Source organism: Aythya marila (genome assembly GCF_965140915.1).
Source record: "Aythya marila genome assembly, chromosome: 3".
In the NCBI taxonomy this organism is placed as follows: Eukaryota; Metazoa; Chordata; class Aves; order Anseriformes; family Anatidae; genus Aythya; species Aythya marila.
In genome coordinates, this window is record NC_139044.1 from 7,424,331 (window position 1) to 7,445,986 (window position 21,656).

At 37.7% G+C, this 21,656-nt stretch overlaps 1 protein-coding gene across 2 annotated transcripts in view; it reads right to left on the minus strand.

The window, feature by feature from the left end:
• EML6 (EMAP like 6) overlaps positions 1 to 21,656 on the minus strand; it is a gene marked incomplete at its 5' end in the record, with an annotated part of 125,500 nt that overhangs the window by 27,650 nt on the left and 76,194 nt on the right. For both annotated transcript variants that reach the window (XM_082758240.1, XM_082758241.1), the window contains 13 exons: positions 81 to 282; positions 393 to 569; positions 1,234 to 1,322; positions 4,028 to 4,159; positions 4,430 to 4,582; positions 5,757 to 5,898; positions 7,532 to 7,659; positions 8,352 to 8,463; positions 9,457 to 9,659; positions 11,450 to 11,550; positions 13,958 to 14,051; positions 19,361 to 19,466; positions 21,468 to 21,654. In XM_082758240.1, coding sequence (XP_082614366.1) covers positions 81 to 282; positions 393 to 569; positions 1,234 to 1,322; positions 4,028 to 4,159; positions 4,430 to 4,582; positions 5,757 to 5,898; positions 7,532 to 7,659; positions 8,352 to 8,463; positions 9,457 to 9,659; positions 11,450 to 11,550; positions 13,958 to 14,051; positions 19,361 to 19,466; positions 21,468 to 21,654 — 1,826 coding nt within the window. The remainder of the gene's footprint in view (positions 1 to 80; positions 283 to 392; positions 570 to 1,233; positions 1,323 to 4,027; positions 4,160 to 4,429; positions 4,583 to 5,756; positions 5,899 to 7,531; positions 7,660 to 8,351; positions 8,464 to 9,456; positions 9,660 to 11,449; positions 11,551 to 13,957; positions 14,052 to 19,360; positions 19,467 to 21,467; positions 21,655 to 21,656) is intronic.

Here is a 21,656-nt window from a genome sequence, read left to right on the forward strand (position 1 = left end):
TCCCCACTTCAAACTAAATATTTGTGTGAGTTCTGTGGAATTAAGACCAGTAAAAATGTGTGTTATATAATCCTTTTTACCTCCATCTTCTTCTGCATCTGTGTCTGATTCTTCACTATCAACCAGCTTACTCTCCTGAATGCCCAAAAATTCTCTGGTCCAGATCATTAAAGCTGTATCAGCACCACCTACAGTCAGCAGCACAGAATCATTGTGTAACCACCGAACATTGGTTACCTGTGCACTGTGACCCACATACTTCTTGAATTTTGCATGTTGGCCCTGTAGTACAAAGAATTTGTGTATTAGCAGTCTGATGTATTATGAGCATCACCTTCCCTAATTCCTTTTCTCCTACAGTTTCTAATCTGAGAAATAAATACACTCATTACCTTTACTGGATATGAAAAAAGCTTCACAAAACCGAAGTCATCTCCCGTAGCTAATAGTGTTCCATCTTTTGTAAGAGTTGCTGCGTTTACAACGGTGACATCACTGTGCATAGGCCAAATTCCTTCACAAGTAGGACCTAGAACACATGTCCAGGTGTCCCACTCAATCTTCTCTATCTGCAATCAAAATTTCACCCAAAGACGTGATCTTAATACACATCCAATACACACTGTTTTAATGCTTATGTTTTTTGTGTGTCTGATATTAACTATTTTTAAAATGTTTTTTAGAAAGCATTCAGTGTTTTCAGCTGGATAGCACAAATTACACTTCTTTATCAAAAGGCTTAAAAGCAGCTTTAAACATTCTTACTTTCCCTGGATAAACATGATTTGGATACAAATCTTAAAGATTTTCTGAGGCACTAAACATTGGCAATTTTGTAGAACATTTATGCATCACAAATAATCAACAGGATTGAAAGCTAGGTCATACCATTTAAAGGTGGTTTATAAACTGCATGCACACTGATTACATAAAAAACAGGTGAGTGTTCAGGAAAGAGAATTTGGGGAAACAACTGCTATTAAGCAAGCTAAAATAAAATTTAGAGATACAAATAAAAACTTTAAAATTCTACTGTTTACAAATCCTATGAAAGACACTACAGAATGAGTAAGTAATTCTAATTCTAAACACTGTAAATATAGTACTTTAAAAGGAAAAAAATCCCATTTTAAAGACAAAATATGTTAACTTTCAACTGTCTAGAAAAGTAACTTTTGCAATAAGAAAAAATATATATAAAAAAAAAAAGAATCCAGTAAGCATAATTCATACCTCTGCAATTCTTATAATATGCCTTTTCCCTCTTGGTGCTTCAAAAAATAGTTGTTCCTTGGCACCAGAATTGACTTGCAATAGCTTTCCTGGATATGAAATAAGAATTTATTGTGAATCTTATTCATTATTATGAGTATTATGAACTTTCTTTTTATTGAACGAAGAAGTTTCTGGAAGTAAGCAAACAAATTATCCTCCAGAGAGTTATTCATAGCAAAAGTAAAGACAGAAGCTTAGAATCACTCTTGTAAGAATTTTACACTCTCGATTTCACTGCAGAGACAGAGTTTTAAAAACCATCCAACAATCCTGAGAAATTAGTCTCGCAGCAAATGGCTATCTTTTGAGAAGAAATATTTCATTTATGTTTTTATCATCGGAACAGTGGGAATTAAAAAAAATGCGCGACTATTAATTTTCATAAAAATTTTATAAGCCAGTTCTGCCAAAAGTGTAAAACGTTTTAGGCTCTTATCTATTTTGCTCTGCCTAACTAGTATGTAGTCCAGCTACACAAGAAAACGACCTTTAATATGAAGTTTACCATACCCACACAGATATTGTCATAACACGAAGATAATCTTGCATGTGATTGATAGTACGCTAGCAGCATTTGTGCATGAAGAAGCACAAATTGCTTTCAAATTTACTCTCTGTATTTATATACGTTTATTCTCACCAAAAAAAAGATCTGAATAGATTCTGAAAGGAGTTTAGCTCCTGTCATTGTCAGTGAACTTCCACAACACTAGTGTTAACAGGGGAAGTAGGGCTCCGACTCACAGGTGGTTTTGAACAGAATCATATTATGTTCAGGAAGGCTTATTTGAATGAGCTCATTATCAATCCTGTTAGACTTAATTAGTTGTGACAGTAATGCTCTCTAATTTCATTGCACTGATTGCCACGTAATGCTCAGCAAAGAAAAGAAATTGGAAATAAAAAGTGGGGAAAAAAAAAGGGCCACACAGTACAAAATTACAGAAGAGCAGGACAAAGAAAAGCAGTATTATGTTCGTAAGTGACAGTTTAGTCATATGTTGTTATTAGTGAATTACCTTGTACTCTGGTACAAGTGCTAGAAGTGAGGATGAATTCCCTCAGCAAACGTAATTGCACTGAACCCATACAGTGTTCGATGTTGATAAAGTATTTGCCTTAATAGTTACAGTTTGTTTTAGTAACTGGTACAAGAATGGTTACCACAGAATCACCTAGGTTGGAAGACACCTCCAAGATCACCCAGTCCAACCTCTGACCTAACACTAACCAGTCCTCCACTAAACCATATCACTGAGCTCTACATCTAAACGTCTCTTAAAGACCTCCAGGGATGGTGACTCCACCACTTCCCTGGGCAGCCCATCCCAATGCCTAACAACCCTCTCAGTAAAGAAGTTCTTCCTAACATCCAACCTAAACCTCCCCTGGCACAACTTTAGCCCGTTCCCCCTCGTCCTGTCACCAGGCACGTGGGAGAACAGTCCAACCCCCACCTCACTACAGCCTCCTTTAAGGTACCTGTAGAGAGCAATAAGGCCACCCCCGAGCCTCCTCTTTTCCAAGCTGTTTGTTCTCCAACAACCCCAGCTCCCTCAGCCGCTCCTTGTAGGACTTGTTCTCCAGGTCCCTCACCAGCTTCATCGCCCTTCTCTGGACTCTCTCGAGCACCTCCATGTCCTTCTTGTAGCGAGGGGCCCAAAACTGAACACAGTACTCGAGGTGCAGCCTCACCAGAGCCGAGTACAGGGGGACGATCACTTCCCTAGCCCTGCTGGCCACACTGCTTCTTATACAAGCCAGGATGCTGTTGGCCTTCTTGGCCACCTGAGCACGCTGCTGGCTCATATTCAGCCAACTATCAACCAATACTCCCAGGTCCTTCTCTGCCAGGCAGCTCTCCAACCATTCCTCTCCCAGCCTGTAGCTCTGCTTGGGGTTATTGCGCCCCAGGTGCAGGACCCGGCACTTGGCCTCGTTGAACTTCATACAGTTGGCCTCAGCCCATCGGTGCAGTCTGTCCAGATCCTCCTGCAGAGCCCTCCTACCCTCGAGCAGATCGACACACACACCTAACTTGGTGTCATCTGCGAACTTACTGAGGGTGCACTCGATCCCCTCATCCAGATCATCGATGAAGATATTGAAGAGGACTGGCCCCAGTACCGAGCCCTGGGGAATGCCACTAGTGACTGGCCTACAACTGGATTTAACTCCATTCACCGCAACTCTTTGGGCCCAGCTATGGCGGCCCGTTTCTGGCAATGTGTCTGACCGTGGCCCTAGGCAGGCAGCAGACTTCCCTACAGGTAGGGTCAGGCCGACGTATAGGGCCCTCTGTTCCCCTGAGAAGTGTGTCACATACAACAATCACCGTTCTTTCTTTCCTAGTGGAGGCAATCTTGAGGCATGGAGTCGACTTCCTCTCCCTAGGCATCCTCCTGGGTAGACTTTTGACCTCATCCTCACCCACCAGTCTCTCAAGCTCCAAGGCCTCAAACCTGTTGTGTAAGGGCACCTGGGAAGGCAAGGCCGGTAGGGAGCGGGGTTCCCTGTGACGCTGAGCAGGGACCTGCTTCCATTCCTGTTCATCTCCTAGGTCCCCCTCCCTCCGTTCAAGAGTGACAGGGCTGAAGGTCCACCACTGGGGTGTCTCACCCTGCTGCCTTTCCTTCAGGCCTTGCAGGGAGTTGCTCCACCAGTCTATCTCCTGCTCACACTCCCTGATGGCAATTCCGATATTCCCTCTTGCAAGAACTTTTAAAACTGAATCTCTGGTGAAACATTTTACCTCTCGAATCCCAGTCAATGTGTGTGATATAGCTAGATGCACCTTTACAAATGCCAACTCTTTTGCTGGTAAGCACATTGTAAATATCCACAAAATTATCATGGGAAGCCACAGCCAGGTATTTTCCTGATTCTGTAAAGAAGAGACATTGAGGTTATGAAGGGCATACTTGTTATAATTATTATTGCTATGCATTTTTATTACTGCAGTTGACCCAAAGCCCCAAGCAGGGGTGGACCCCATTATGCAAGGCTACATACAACTATACAGAATTGTAAAGTATTTAAAGATATGAAGCACACAAAAAGTCAATCTACTTTCTGAACATTCAAACTTATGTCTAGAGTAGAAAAACAAACTCCAAGATAAACACTGCCCTTTCACTTTGCTATCTAATTATACCTCGTGAAAACTTTATATCTGAGATCATTTCCTTTCTGTGGTGAAAAGATACCATATCTTCAACAGTGTCAGCATTTACCACCAGAAAACTCCCATCATTCAATCCTACAGCCAAGGCTTTCCCATCAGGAGAAAAGGCACAGCATCGTCCACCTATCAAGGAAAACGAAAAGGAGTATCTTAAGGCTTTTGAATTTGCGATTGAGAAACCTATCACAAATTGTAAGTGAAAGGTTTTCTGCATCAAGTATATGCTTTTAAAATGTGTTTGTTATTTATTAAAACAAGTTTTAATAAATGTGATAGGAGAACTATGATTAACATTTTACTAAATGGTAATGTACACTCTTGTACAGGCTGTTCTTGAGTTGACAACGGTGATTTCATCAGTCCAGAAATTGGTTTAGTTGCAAATACCTCATTTCATTCTAAACACATCAATTATATAAATATATAAAGAAAACATACAGAAAGGAAATTCAGATAAAAAATTCAAAGACTCATTGCAGGTAACATAATTATAAGTCTTTCAGAGATGCAACACTTGGAAGCTTCTTTATTTCATGATTGAATAATAGTTATGCACTCAGGTGGACCACATTTAAAACAGAGATGTACTACATTTTCTTCACTTACTTTTCCCCCCGACATTATTTTTGAGCATACAACTCTCATACAGCCATCCTCATCCACCCCTCAGATCCCCTTTCCAAAACATTTAACTTTGTTTTCCCTCAGCTAGTTAGAATTCCTCTGCTCTGGATCTGTCACCAAGAAAGAAGCATGTTGAATTTACAGCATAAAATTTCCTGAAGGTTATGAATTGAGTAAATGAAATGAGAGTAAGGCAGCATTTCAAAACACCTCATCTACTTTTATGCAGAAGAGAGGGCAGGACAACTGTTCATTTTCAGAGAAGCTAGTAATAACACATAAAGTTCATATTGTCACTGAAGACTGATTGTGCTTAACATGCAAAAAAATTTGTATTTGTCTTTATAAGGAAACTTTTTAATGGCAGCAAATGTGCTGGCCTTAAGTATTCTTAGGAAGGAAAATGATTCTGAGGTCAAATCATTCCCCCTTGGAATAAGAGTGAAACAGATTAAAATTAATTTTATTGTTATTCATTACAATGGATTATAACCCTTTTTCTTTCTACACTTGTCATAGACTGGACACAGGCCAAGGACAATTTACAACCTATTTTTTGATGATTATGTCCTCTTCCTACCTCATTAATGTTTGTGATGTGCAATGAGAACAAAGATGGAGATGTCACAGAAAGTGTCATTATTATCACAGTATGTGACCAAACGAAGCTTACCTTTTTTGAGTTTCCTCACTGCCAGCATGCGGTGCTGGGAAGAAAGTTCCCAGATTCGAAGCGTTTTATCATCACTCACTGTTGCACAGACAGGCAAGAGAGGATGAGCTGCCAAGCCCCAGACTTCTCCTTCCATATGTCCCTAGAGGAAAACATTTAATATAAGGAAGTAATCCATTTGCATTTATGTAACCTGTTCTAGCACTTGATTTATCTCCCTTTACAAGTCTCAGACAATGAGGCCTTCACCATCTCCTTTCATACATTTTTCAAATTCAAAGAGACCTGAATGTCCGGTCTGGTTCCTCTAATAACCACCTGAAATATTATTTTCCTTCACTACTGATAGCTGCAATTCCTGTTATACCAACGCTCCCTCTTCCAGACTTGAACTGAACAGGAAATAGTTAAGCCCAAGACAGGACTTTAGCCCATTTCAGGATTTCAGGATGATCTGTCTACAAGGTTTATGTAATTTTTTTAGAACTTCTCTGGCCAATGTACACAAACTTTGTTCTTTTATTTTTTCCTCAGAACTCACTGAAACGTTTTAATCACTCTTCCTGCATTCTGTAGATTTCCTTCAAGTTACATACAACTCGTTGGCACAGCATTTCAAGATTAAATCATTTCTCACTGTTCTCAGTCTGAATTTCAGCTTGGTAACTAGCTTTTTTATTGAGATAGAAAAATACCATTAAAACAAAAAAGGAAGGAAGTGTCACGGTCTCTTGATTACATCCTATGTATTTTATACTTCTGCTCAAGTTGATGCATGAGAGCATGTAATTTAGCCTGGATGACAATTATAAAACTTCCCTTTATCATAAAACTCACAGCAAAGAGGTAATTTTGAGGTAATTTTACTATCAGATCTCCCTTACTATATTTTTACCTTTACTATCACAAATGCCCTTCCTATTCACGTGAAGGGAACTATATTAGGATGAGATTTTGAGTTGCAATTACTGTACTAGTTTAAAATAATTTATAAAATAAAACTTCTCACTTTTAGGTTACTAATGCTGTCATGCAACCAGTATAAATCTGGAAGATTACTTTATGTGATCAGAACAAGCTGGAAAGAAAAATATCAAAGATAAGAAACATTTTTTGTAAAAAACAATTTATTTAGCTACAGAAAACAAAAAGTAAAAACAAATTATGATTTAGTAAATGATACATGCAATTTTCTACATATAGATAGCATGCTTATTAAAGAGACTAAACCAAAGCAACATTAGATACTTCAGTGGGCACATGCACATCCAGAATTTATAACTTCCCCAAATCCTTTGTCTTGCAAAAAGATATTTTTATACTTTAAAAGACATGCAATGACAAGTGCATGTCACTGTAGAAAGATGTTAGAAGTCTAAAACATTTTTTCACAAATATAGGATCTTTCAGAATACACTATATTATTCCAATAAAAGCAAATAAATGGATCCATACTGTCAAAATAAAAAAATATATTGTGTTAGCTCTGCTCTTCATTTTTTATTTTTATATTGGGTCCTGAACTGAAAAGCCTAAATCATCCATTAAAAGTCTCATAAGCATTTGAACTTAATGGACTCTTGGTTTTAGCTTCAGAATTCTGTAATCCACAGTGAATCTCAAAGTCATTTACATAAGAAAGCATCAACTTCTGTCTGGGCAAGGAAAGGAACTATGGCCAACAGAATTAATGAAAACAAAGCAAATAAATGGGGGAATCCAATAATGTCTTGTACTTCTACAGGGACTGTTTTGAAGGAAGATCCATATTGTACCTGAACCAGTAGAGTCATAGGACCGCTTTTATCAATTTCAAGTATCTCTCCATTTTTAGTTCCCACTAGTATATGTCCATGTCCTAGACTGATGGCTCGAATAGAGGGATTGTCTTCTAAAAGTAAACCTGAAAAATAAAAGGACGTTCATTTTAGGTTTTTCTTGTGAAACCAAGAAGAGCCTCATCTCATCTGAAGTTTATACAGCTTAAAACCTGCTTAAAATCAACCATGAAATATGAGGTACATTTACCTAATGGATTTAATTAATAGTTTGAAGGAGAGGAGCTTGTGCTAGTCTATATTGTGGCCTTGTAAAGACATTTTACTGATTTAACAATGACTGTGTACAAGGGGTTTAGATGCTGCAGCAACATAGACATTATTTCTGTGATTGTCTGTGAATACCACTTTACACACTGATGCCTGGGGAAATACAATTTAACAGGTCTTTCCAACTTATCAGGACCCCAGTCCTACTATGTTAAACCTGGCCACTTGAGGAAGCGAGTTGCTAAATGCAGAACAGATTTTCGAACAGTCAAACTCATGTTTGTGATATTTCTTTCTAAAATAATTTCTTTGGTGAAAACAAAGCTATATGTCAGGGAATAGAGGAAGAAATAGCAGAATAAAATATAAAACGACAATGACTGGGTGAAATACAAGTTATTTCAACCAAAATAGAAAAAATCCAGCACACAGCAGTAAGTAGTTTAGTAATATTTCCTTTGTGTTCTGGTAAGATTTGGCATCTACTACTGCCATTTTACTAGCTTTCATGCATGTAGTCCTTATTAAACACACTGAAAAATAATACCTTTGGAACTAGAAGATAGAGCTGCTCTTTTAATAGCATATGTCTTCAGACATCTTTCAAACATATCATCCCAAAGTGCCACAATTCCATCTTTTCCACCAGTTACAAACCCCTGTATGATCACAGTACAAAAAACATTTATAAACATTAGCACTCTCGTATTAACATACGCCCAAATATAGCGTAAATTCTCCTGTGTGCTTGGAATTTGTCCAATTCAAACTTCTGAAGCCTCTTCTTATGAAGAAACCATTTAAGAGGAGAATGATGCTTTTATTTTTTAAGATGCTTTTCTAGGGTTCTATCCTGTAAAGGTTGATAACCACACAGAGTGCATACTACTGTAAACAGCAATGCAATGCTTGTCCATAACATTTTTCTGGATGGGAACGTAAGCTATGTGCTTCATCCTTAGAAGAAGCAGTAGTTGATAATACTAGCTTCTCAAGTTATTGGAAACTCAACAGACTTCACTGATGTTTCAAACTGTTCTAATAATGAATAGCGACTGATTCTTTGATCAATTCCCTTGGTAGTCTTCATCCCTTCAATTCCCTTGGTGGTCTTCATCTGTACCCAGTGCAAAACACAGCGTAAATCACTAACCAACACAAACATAAGTGAAGAGCATGTTCAGAGGATAAAGTACCACGATCAGAGAGAAAAATTGATGGAAAAACTAGCAGCAATCAAGTAGGGCCAGAAAGGACTAACCTGGAGGGATCTTAACTGCCTTTAACACATAACAATGTTTATAGCTAATTATTATTCTTCTCATGCTAGAATTTTAGAGCTGAAATGGTAATCCAAGAAAGGATATTCCATTATCAACATCTTCAAATTGCCAGTGGATTTCCAGCAGTAAAACCTAGCCTCAGTCTTCAGAGAAAGCCTCATGTATGTAATATCAATGATATATTTTGCCACAGTTTCTCTTAAAGATTTATTGAAGCATCAGAAGAAAAATACTTCTGCTATCTGGAATAATCAACTCAGGAAAACAAAACCTTTGGATACCTAAAGTCTTGCTTGCCTAAGACACACTGATAGTACATATAGAAATAAAAATAATAAAGATGAAGAGATCACAAAAGAAGACAAATACCTTATCCAACGCATGCATTGCAAATACAGGCCCGTCATGAGCTTTCACTGTCTTAAGCAACAGCGTATCCTTCCAGATGAAAATGTCTCCAGTAGCAGCACCAGAGAAAACTAAATCTTCTATTCGCCCATATGAAACACTCATCATCGTTTCCAATTTTCCAGTACTTCCAAATGTTCCTCGTTTTGATGTAAAGCCTCCACCTGCAATATAAACATATGAAAGTTCTTTTATACTTTTGCAATCATAGTGCTGTAAAGGACAAATGTCTTGACCTCATCATCTCTTGTGACTGCCTAAGACATAGTAGATAACAGTAACACTGAAAACTTAGTGTACAAGAGAAAAACACGTTAAAGGAAAAATCAATCTAGTAATGACAGTTTTGAAGCAGTACACCCTGTATTCTTGTTACTTCCATGAAAATGATAAATTTTGGTGAGGAGTTGTATAGAAGAAATAACACAATGGCAGGCAAAACACTTTTCACACAGAACAGCATGCCAAACTCCCTTTTTCTCTTCAGAGGTGACCGCAACAACACAAAAGATAGAGGTTTGCTTTAGTTGACCACTGGCCACCCGACAATTTGACGGCAGCTTTGCAGAATGAATGACAGGATTTATTCCTCTTCTGATTGCCAGAGAGCCTAACTTTGCCACTGCCACGTACTTTACGTTGGTTCAGAAAGTAGGAAGGAGTCATGTGCACCCATGAATTAGGTGCATATAGACAGAAATAAATTTACCAATTATAAAATAATATATGCAGCAGTGTCCTTGCTTCAGTCAATTCTATTAAGCAAATCTAATTTCAAAATATATTCTTTTTATTGCAAAGAGATGATTCTTGGAGTAAAAAACTGCTTAATGCAAATGAATGTAATACAATTTGGCAAATAATAATGCAAGTATATGTCATTACTACAAAAACACCCTAGCTCTAAAAAAAAATGCAGAAAAAAAAGAGTAAATTTTATTCTGAGGGCACCAGTACAAATTGAATCCCTTAAGTTATGGTGTAAGCCTAGGAACTTCTTAAAACTATCTAATTATTCATTGTCTTGAGTTCTATTTTTAGCTGCCCTTGTGCTGCCTATCTGTACTGAATTTTACACAGCGAAGATGTTCTCTAAGACCTTTTTACCCATTACTCATGTTGTGTGTATATGATTAATAGTCGTGAAGAACAAAAAATCCAGTCCTGAATAAAAAATATCCTTAGTCAGAAACAGAATCTGTTTTTAAAGAATGAAAAACATTTTTGTTTTTCATTTTTTATGAATAGAAACAAAATTCTTGCATCTTACAAAAATTGTATTATCTTGCCATCACGATTCTTGCAATGCCACATCGTGATTCTTAGCCTAATGGATAAAATCTAAATTTCTATGACAACTTCTGCACCGTACCTGTTTATCTATTTTTTGTTTTGCCCAGGCAAGTATTTTAAGGTCTGTCCTCACAAGTTACCTTTCCAGCCTGGCACCTTGCAACCTGTGCTTCCATATCTGGAAGACATTTCTGAAGACTGAAAAACAGGCGCAGGTCTATCCTGAAGTTGAATGACTGCTGGAGTGTTCCATCAGTATCTGAAGTGCAAGCACTACTTTTTTTTTTTTTTTTTTTTTAAGCAGTGCACCAAAGGCATTTGAGATTCTTAGTTACCAGCTGGCATTTTCACAATCAGGGCCACATACTTTCATAATAAATGAAAGGACTACGCGTTTTCTGTGAGCCAAGGATGTTTATTCAGGAGAAATCCTTAATACCATGACTACAGTTAAAAAACAATTAGCTGGAAATTACTTCCAATGAGAAAAGAATATTGTGACATTTACATAATCAGAGGTAGGTTTTGACACCTCTAGTATTTTGGTAACTAGAAAAATCCTTTACAAATAAAAATATTATTAAACTGAGAACATGATGTCCCTGTATGAAGGAGATATACATCCTCAAATCAATTACATTGAAAACATTCAATACGATACCTGTTTGCTGCCAAAACTTGATGTGCTTCATCCCAACCGTGACTAGTTTGTCTACATGATGTGGATTACACTTCACTACAAATATTTTATCTTTATGACCCCTGCAATAAAAATAAAAATAAAAATAAAAAGCATAGCAAGGTATTACTTAACATTTCAAAGTGATCTGTTTTAAATAAGTATTTCATAGTATCAGACTAACCAAAAACAGTCTTTAACAATGAGAATGTAATCAACACAGCTGTCATACTTGTGGCACAAAAACAAGAGTATGGATCTGTAACACTATGAGGTCTGGCAGATGAGTCACAGAGGCTGTCTACATTCTCTCTGCCATCATTACACCCTATCTAACAAAAAGTACAGAGCCATATTTTGAATCCGCAAGAGTTTAGCCTTGGGAGTCTGACCAACAGAGCTATCAGAATGTACCTGAGTATAAAACACGTATGAATTAGACTACAGAAATATGGTGAATAAAAATTGTCTCCCACTGAATTTCAGTTAAGTCATGATGAAGAGGCAGGCAACAAAGGTCAATACAATTAAGAGAAGGTATAAAGGGCATCATAAATTATTAAATGGATAAGAACTCAGTTTATAAATCTTTAAAATAGTTTATTAAAAAAAAAAAAAAAAAGCAAAGAAGTCTCAAAACTACTGTGCTTCCAAAGGAAAATTAAATTACAAAATTATAATTTAGAACACAGTTCATTCAGTAGCATATACACCTTCAAATTTAGTTCTTGGATAACGTTATCCTTGCTGGAATATATACTTATGGAAATCTGCAAGATTAAGTTTTACCATTACGAAAATATTCCCAGATACAATTCAGTAATTATTTCTATTTCAGTACTTTATAAAACACCAAGAGCAAAAATTACTAGTTTTTCAGCCTGAATTTTCACGTTTTGATCATAATATATGTGATTTTTGTCAGACAGGTTTAGCCAAAAAAAAAAAAAAAACAAAACAACCCACAACTCTGATAACCTTCTTGTTTTGAATATTTTCTTTTTCTGAGTCAGTCTAGACAAAAGCCAGCCCTTTACTCCTTTGACATTTGAAGTACAATTTCTTGCAATTCCTCCTTCTCCTGGTTCTCTACTTTGCTATAATGATGCCTTTCAGCTCAGGCAGGTCATGCTGCCTCTTACAGAAGCATCTATCATGCAGGCAAAATGTCCAAAATCAAAGTAATTGCATCCCAGTGCAGAAGTCGCCTGCAAAATGACCAGAGTTTGTCTGCCCATGTAATAGGATGAATATTGCAGGCACATGAGACCTGGGATGTATGGCCTACATTTGCAGCTCAATTTCCCACAATGGTCAGACCAAACCAAGTATCCAAGGCTGTGTAGTTTTTGTGCCCTTGTGTTCCAAGGGACTGACAAAGGACATTTGCTCTTACAGAATGAAGAAAGTAGGAGAGCATGTGATTCACTGATTTAGACCCTAAATAAATTTGACAATGCCCTCCTCAGCTCCCTTAGGGATTCTGCTAACACAAAACACTATGATCAAATAGGACCAGCACTGCAGCAGCATATAAGCCATGATAAGATAGAATCAAAACATATCTGAGCTTCTTTCACTAATAGGGTACACTTACTCAATAAGGATTTTAATGAAACTAGACAGAAGATTGTAAACCCAAGATATATAGATAGGGAAACAAGCTAGCGAGCAATTAAAACAAATAAACAGGCATATACTATGAACATTGTCTCAAGCAAAGAAAACTGGGAAGTCATGCAGAAGTAAATCACACTAAGAAAATCAAGGAAAAAGAATGCAAATAAGTATATAATAAACATAATGAATGTTTGTAAACAGTGAACATACACTTAGTTTTTCAGGTTTAGTCCTCTACATGAATTCTTCTTGTGGGTCTGTATGACTGTAAAGAGACATCCTTCTATTCTTCTTGCCTGCTAAGGGCATGTGAGGCTTAAGTCTAAAACTTAGATGTAAACTCTCCTGTCTTGGTTTTTGTCTCTCTCTTTTATATGTCCTACTGTGCTTTCCAGAATACGGGAATTGCCTGTAGGGACTGCTAGAATATAAATACTAATTTAAATTGTAATTCTTTAGAACATAAACGATTATTTTATGATCTCTGTGAGGAAACACCTGAGCATGGTCAAGAGGATATTAGGGCTTCTCCCTCCCAAAAGGTGGCCCAGCTGAGGTGAATTTACACTAATGCATGCAGTCAGGAGGAGCTGGAAGCCACCATGCTAGTAGGAAACTATGATGTAGTTGCCATCAACTACATGGAAACCTGGTGGGATGATTCCCATGACAATAGTCCACAGGATTTCCAAATACTATACTGTAGATCCCAAGTGTTTCAATCTAGATGGATTTATTGCTCTAAAATACCATTCTGTTTTCAGAGAGGTGTTCTCTTTTTTTTTTTTTTCCTATAAAGTAATACACGTGGATAATATTACTCAGAAAAATGTAACTACAGTGCACATTTACACTGAGATCCATTCTTACCTGGTTGTTGCTAGCTTTTCGCCTTTTTTCCAGTCCCAAAACACAATGGCATGATTATCATCAAGCCCAACAGATGCCAAACATTTTCCATCAGCTGTACAAAAGCAACACTTAATGTTAAAGGTGCTAAGGTTTTAAGTGAAAATACAGCAGGTAATGAACACAACAAACATGCTATATAGATTGGTATTTTAGAATGTGAAAGAGACATATAGTACCAATACCCCCAAAAGTTATTCTTCACCTACAGTGTGTGATGGAGGGGACTGAGGGTGGTGAATGCCAAAAAGGTGTATTTATACTGTGCAGAGGGTATTTGAGACACATGCAGAGACAGATGCTTAGAGGGAGGCATCTACTTATTCTCTTGATGAGACAAAAAAGCTGAAAGTAAAAAATAAAAAAAGGAAGTAATAGGTTGACAGATTAGGATTCAGATTCACTGATGGCCTTGAGTTCCTAAAGTAGGCTACAAATAGAATTGGACAACTGAAAACAGAAAGACAGTCAACCTGCCAAACCTCTTCATATGACTGAAGTCTATACCTGCTGCAAATTTCATTTGAGTGGCGGACTCATGTTGTCATACTTTGCCCCCAAAAGTGTACCTAGTAGGTGATGACTTATCAGACTGAAATCCACAGATTTCACAGAAAACTCTCTTAATCCATGACCTAACCTTCCTCTTTTTAACTAAAGTGGCTTCAAATACAGTATCTCACTTTTCAGACAGAAAAGGTTGTGCTCTAAATCACAACTATATTTTCCTGCTTAATTTTTTAACTGGATGATTAACAGACAGCTGTTATTTTATAGAAAAGGCATCCTTATTGAAAAATGAATCCTTCCCAAAGGCAGGCAGAAAACTCTCCTGTATATATTTGATCAAACAAAACAATGAAAATCAATTTAATAAAGTCCAACTACTCCAAAATCATGTTGTGTTTGAAATATTTCTGCTGAGACGATCGTTCTTTTATTTTACTTGAAATGATGCCAAGAATTATTATTGTTGTATAATGACATGGATGGCTACAAGTTAATAGGAAATGTAATGAAACTATAAATATGATGAAAATTTGTAAGGCTAGAATTAATGGCTAGTTAACATCATAAGAAACAGCCCGAATGAGAGATGAGAGTAATGAGAATTTCAAACATAATTCAAAAGTACCTAGGTATCCTTGCTATATGTATGAAATGATGATAAACAATACCATTGTTAACAAAATTCTAGAGCAAAATACTTTCATTAAACTAAACTAAATAAATAAATAAATAAAACTAATTATTGAATTATGTAATAACACGATTTTCAGGCTGCAGCAGGAGCTGATTGCATGATTTTTTTTTACTGAAGAAAAAATCAAGTTGGAGGAAGTAGAGAGCTGGTGAGATGGCCAAAAGGCCGAAAGAGAGAATGAAAGCAATTATTTGACAATGTTACTTCTTCCAGAAATTAACAGATGCTGAGTACTCTGTCATTAAGCATATTTAACTTAAAGAATAGAAAACATTTGACTGGCACAAATGACTCTATTAGGCTGAGCAGATCCTCATATCTGGACTGAGCTCACAGTATTTAGTATCTTACATGACTGAGTTCTATGAGAAGCAAGCCAAGAAGGAGAAGGGAAATTACAGAGTTCACAATTGAATGAAATGGACCTAGAAGGATGGAGTCTAAGTAGGCAGGAAGGAATGAAGATAAAAGACAGGACAGGAAAACAAAACTGAGTTTATAAAACAAACAATGAAAATAAAGATACAAGCAAGAAGACACAAAAAGTTAATGTGAAAAGAAATGAAAGTAAAGGGAACAGTAAAACCATTCTATAGAAGCTTTAGTGAGATAGAATGCTATGAAGATACCTGATATGTAAGGTAAATTTGCAGCAATACGTACTTTTTCTCTAAGAATGATACATTTGTATATTTCAATGACAATAATTATTTTTAAGGGTAACAATTATGTAAAGGGAAAATGTCTGACAAAACATTTCTGGTAGGAATACAACTTTAACTTTACCTACTTGAACCATGAGGCTTGATGTATTAATATGGGCTATACATTCTGATTAATATCCAATATTATAGACGTTAAATTTGCCACCAGGGGGCACAATCAAACATTGCATGAATACAATTATAATATTAAAATAGTGACATCATCAGAATAGTCCTACAAAGTGATCCAGCTCTGTACTCTGACCAATAGTATGTGCTTTACAAAGTGAGTAAGGACAGAGAGAACTAGTAGTATAGAGTCAGCCACCAGATCAACTACAGCCAGAAACAACCTACCTTTGGAATCTAGGGCTTCTTTTTTTTAAGCTTCAAGTAGTGTGACCTGAAACTAACTTGGAAGTATCTATTACTAACACAACAAAAACTGCCTTAACTGAGTCAAACTAGCACTCCGATCCTGTTATGAGGTACACATTTGTGCAACCATTTGTTCCTCTCAGTGTCAAGAAGATTACCTAAAGCCAGTTCGGAAATGGTGAGGCTCTATGTTTCAATATATGCTTTCTCAGGATCAGGTCCTAAAGCAATACTATAATGATACCAGCAACTGTTACTTTAAAAAAAAACTTTATTATTTTTGTACAAATTTATGTCCAGGAGAGTCCAGCCTATTCTTTATGCTTTTATAAAGGTACATGGATAAAGGTACTTCTTCCATATATTCCGGTCTCATAAATGTGATCTATGTCATAACGAATTCTTACATTTCTAAGAGGAGAATATAAAACAGATTATGCTGAATTGAAGTCCATACAAAAATCAGAGTTAAGAAAAGGATAGAACAGCTAAAGTAATGGGTTGGCGCACTATCTGTGAAAATTTATTTAAAATCTCCTTTATAGTTTGATGTAAGATGACTTTAGTCTAAAGGCAAACTGGATATACTGCACTAAGGGCCAGGTCCATGAGAGGAATTGAACTTTAAGTGAACTGAAGTAGAATTTTAGAATTCTACTTAATTCCAAGATTGCGATCTTAAATTTTCTTACATGGCTGCTTTGCCACAGAGAACCAAAATGCCCTGTTTTTCTTTTCCTTTCTTTTCCTTTCCTTTCCAAGTTTGAGAATACTGAAGTGACTACGGTTGTATCTACACGCCATCCCAGACAAGCCACACTCTTGTCAAACTGAGCAATTTAGAACCTGTTCCTGTTTAGCAGCATGCACAAATTAGACACAGTTTCATGAATTATCCATAAAGATTTTATCTGATAATACACAGCATTCGAAGTACTATACAAGCACTCTCTACAAGCTTTGGATGTGCAGGTAGCTAAAAGGAACCATAACAGTCACTGCTTAAACCCTGTGCTAGATCTGACTCTTTTGTGAAGATATAGTGCTTATAGATAATTAAAAAAAAAAAAGCTTCTGTGCTATTTTCAGAAGGGAGTTAGGTTCACGTAAGTGTCCAAGTCACTTTTGAGACTGGAATTGAGACTCTTAGCAAGACTGCAAGCAGGAAAGAGCAGACCGGTACTCTAAGACTAGCATTCCTTTCTCCCTCTGTCTTTCATATATGAAGAATATATTGATGGACAAACAGGTATGAAATTTATTCATCTAACGTTTTTAGCTTTGCCCTACTATGATATATAGTGTTTTCTCTTACTGTGTAATGTTACAAGTGTTGGATCACTGCACCTTCAATGGCATGACACGCAGCATGGGAAACTATCCACTCTACTTTTAAAAAATAAAATGTCTTTTTTGTTAAAGAGCAAAAGAGGGAATAGGTTTGTAAGCCCTTTTCTAAAGACACGAATGTATGTATATCACCACCATATGGGTGATGTTTTTCAATGCTAAATATAGGAATTATCCTTTGATAACTGAGACAACTTAGGTCATTGTAGTGGGTTTACGTGGCAAGGTTTTGGTAGCAGGGAGCCATAGGGGTGGTTTCTGTGAGAAAGATCTAGAAGCTGCCCCATGTTTGGGAAGGGCCCCATTGTTTTCCAGATCCGAGCCAATAAGCGATGTTGTTTTGCGCCTCTGTGAGAGCATATTTAAGACAGGGAAAAAACGCTGCGCCACACAGCAGCCGGGAGAGTCAAGGGAGGGAGAGAACAGCCTTGCACATGTCAAGGTCAGTGTAGAGGGAGGGGGAGAGGTGCTCCAGGCGCCGGAGCAGAAGTCCCCTGCGGCCTGTGGTAAGGACCATGGTGAAGCAGGATGTCCCCCTGCAGCCCATGGAGTACCACGGTGGAGCAGGGTTCCACGCTGCAGCCCGTGGAGGAGACCCCGGTGGAGCAGGTGGCCCTGCACCGACGGAGGCTGCCGCCTGTGGAAGACCCCTGCCGGAGCAGATTCCGGGCCGGACCTGTAGCCCGTGGAGAGGAGCCCACGCAGGAGCAGGTGACCCGGCAGGAGCTGCTGCCTGTAGGGGAGCCAGGTTGGAGCAGTTTTCTCCTGAGGGATGGACCCCGTGGTACGGACCCATATCTGGAGCAGTTCTGGAAGAGCTGCTGCCTGTGCGAAGCCCACGCCGGATCAGTTCATCAAGGACTGCATCCCGTGGGTGGGACCCCACAGCACAGGGGACGAGAGTGACCGAGAAGGAGCGGCAGAGAAGAAGTGCTGTAGACTGACCATAACCCCCATTCCCCGTTCCCCTGCGCCGCTCGGGGGGAGGAGGTGGAAGAGGGTGGATGGGGGGGAAGGTGCTTTTGTTTTTTTTTTTTTTTTTCCTTTGTTTTCTCACTTCTCTCGCTTGTTAGTTGTAGGCAATAAATCTTACTATCTCCTTATGCCAAGTCTGTTTTGCCCGTTACAATAATTATTGCGTGATTTTCTCGTCCTTATCTCAATCCTTGAGCCCTTTTCACATATTTTCTCCCCATTCCTCTTTGAGGAGGGGGAGTGAGAGAGCGGCTGTGGTGGAGCTCGGCTGCCCACTCGAGCGGAACCACGACAGTCATCAATCTCAGAAAGGCAACTATGAGAAAGAGCAGACAACTGTTCATATTTACTTCTGTAAACTCACTGAAAAATGTGGACATGGTTAGCAAATTTGAAGAATTGTATGATCCTATCGATCATAACGCCACCTCATTTCAAGTGATCGATCTGTCTGCTTTTAAATTATTATGCCAACATGTATACAGCCATTTGAATCCTAGCTGTACACTTGGTAATATGAATTAGACATCAAAAAATCAGTTACTGATTGATTGAGAAAAAGCCCCATGACTAACTTCACCACACAAAATTTATTTATCAAAACTATTAGCAGGCTTCTATATAAAATTTGTATTGGTTGCAAAATGGTCCTTTTACCCTTTTACACACAGAAGAAAACTAACTGTAATAGCTATTCAAATTAAAATTTCATCATGAGGATTGCTTTTTAATTAATCATTTCAAGAAATGTACCTGAAAAATCCAGCGCACACACTCCTCTTTGATGCTGGCCTTTGAGCAACGATAAACACTTCAGTGTCTGTGTGTCCCAAACATGAATAGCAGCATCTCTCCCAACCTATATCAGAGGGTTAATCAGAATATCTACTCATAAAAGTTGAAAGCACACCACTATCAGTAATTAGCATTATCTCATCTTCAAAACACTCCAGAAGTAACTACTTTTCTACTTGTCCTACCTTTTTCAAGGTCTCTTCTGCTTCACAACTCATTTCAGGCACGTTGGGGTGTAGAACTTTAACATACTGTGTTCATGGAAAAGTACACGAAGAACCTTGTGAAAAGTTAACTACCCTGTCAGTTGTGGTATGAGAAACATTCCTGCCTCCATGTTGCAAACTGAGCACAGGAGCAGTCTGACTTAAAGATAGTTTTCCATAAAGAAATCTCTCCTTTTGTCTTGTTCTTTTACCAGACCTTAAGTACCCCTTCATCCTTCTCTCTCAGGGATCCTAGCCTAATTAGAAATAATAGCTGACATAACCTCCCTCATCTCCTTTTTTTTTTCTTTATCTCTCTCCCATCCCTTCTTTACAAATCCATACATACATCTATACCCATACTCTATGTATCCATACATATAGTTCCCTTTCTCCTTTTCTTGGGGCCAGTGAGTTTGGCCCCACTCACTGACACTGAAAAGTTCTCACTGACTGGACACCTACAAACCACAAAACTCATGAAATTGGACATGAAAAAGTGAGCTTGGAAAGGCACTGATAAGTATGGGTGTTTTTCAGTCCCCCTGGCATCCAAAGAACAAAAAAATATTTGACCTATTTCATTCTGTCTGAGGGAAGTCCCTTTCTCCCTAGCACATATCTGTATTTCACGTTCTGTAAAATTCTGCAAGAGTCTGAAATCTCTCACCCACCCATACTCTTGCAATCTTATTTCTACCTTCCCAGAAAAAATAGAACCTTCTTGCTTACAATGCTATGCCCTTATGCTTCTGGGCTTCCTTCGTCCCAAAGGCCCATCTAGGCCACTAGCCTTGAAATCTCACCTTCCTGTAGTTCGTGTAACAAAATTTTCTGAATTTTCTGAACAATCTTCTTTCCTTCTAGTATTTCTTAATGGAATTCCAGCTATCAATTTAAATTTAACATCCTCAGTCAAGCTCTTTTAGCTTATCTGTCCTACCTCCAGTTCTCACCAACACAATGTCAGCTACTTTACCTCTCAGATTGCGAGCATCCCTTTTTATTCAGATGCCCATCATCTTGCCCCATACAGCTATTCTGAGTCTAAATCTAAATCTTGCAACTTATTTGCAAAGAAAGTGTACAGCACCTGATTTTTCTCTGCAGTGAAATCACCAAATCTAATCCATTATCTTGATTAATAATAATAGCAGTGCTGGCTTCCACTGCAGACACTTTTCCACTCAAATTGCCATTTCATCATTTTCACTAAAATCTTTCCAGTATCTTCCTTTGAACTTTCACATCTTCATTGCTAATTCATAATGAAGTCCACTGCATTTGTTTCTCCAGTATTCCGTCTTAAACAGCTGCTGGCCAGCTTCTGCTTAAACATTTCTAAACATTTTTTCTGTCACTCTATATCAGTAAGAAATCTTAATTTTTCATTTCAAAGCCTGCATTTTTCAAAATTGTTTAAGATTCAAGTGTCTTCTGATGTCTATAAACAGCCTTATAATATTGCTACAACTAAGGCATTTGCTATACTGAGAAACTGCACCCATGACTACTTTTAACTGCTGTGTCTTCTTCCCTTACTCTTGCCATTCCCATGTATTTTCATTTAAAAATATTGGCTTTTTTGGAAAAATCTATCAGGTATCAGTAGAGTGACCTACATAAAATATCTGAGTAAGGCTTGTGAATGATAAAGACTGAGACTGACTAAGGAAGCATCAAGAACAGCCAGCATGTGGATAGAATGCAGTTCCAGCACTTTACAGATGAAGGCAGAGGTTCAAAGTGAAAATAAAATAATTATAAAAAAAAAAAAAAAAACACATTTTTTCTAATTATGAATTGGAAAAGATATTTATTTCCATGTTTTCGCAAAATTATCTCTTCTAAATACCTACCTGTCCAGTAGCAACATAGTCTTTCACTGGGTGAATGCATAGGCTGAGGATGTCATCATCATGACCAAGATACAGCCTTTGAGTGTGTTGTTGTCTATTATATACAACAGCTACAGCAGCAATATGATACACTACTTCTCCAGTCTGTGTGTAGAACAAGTTATTTCGACAGTCATAGCCCCTGTAACT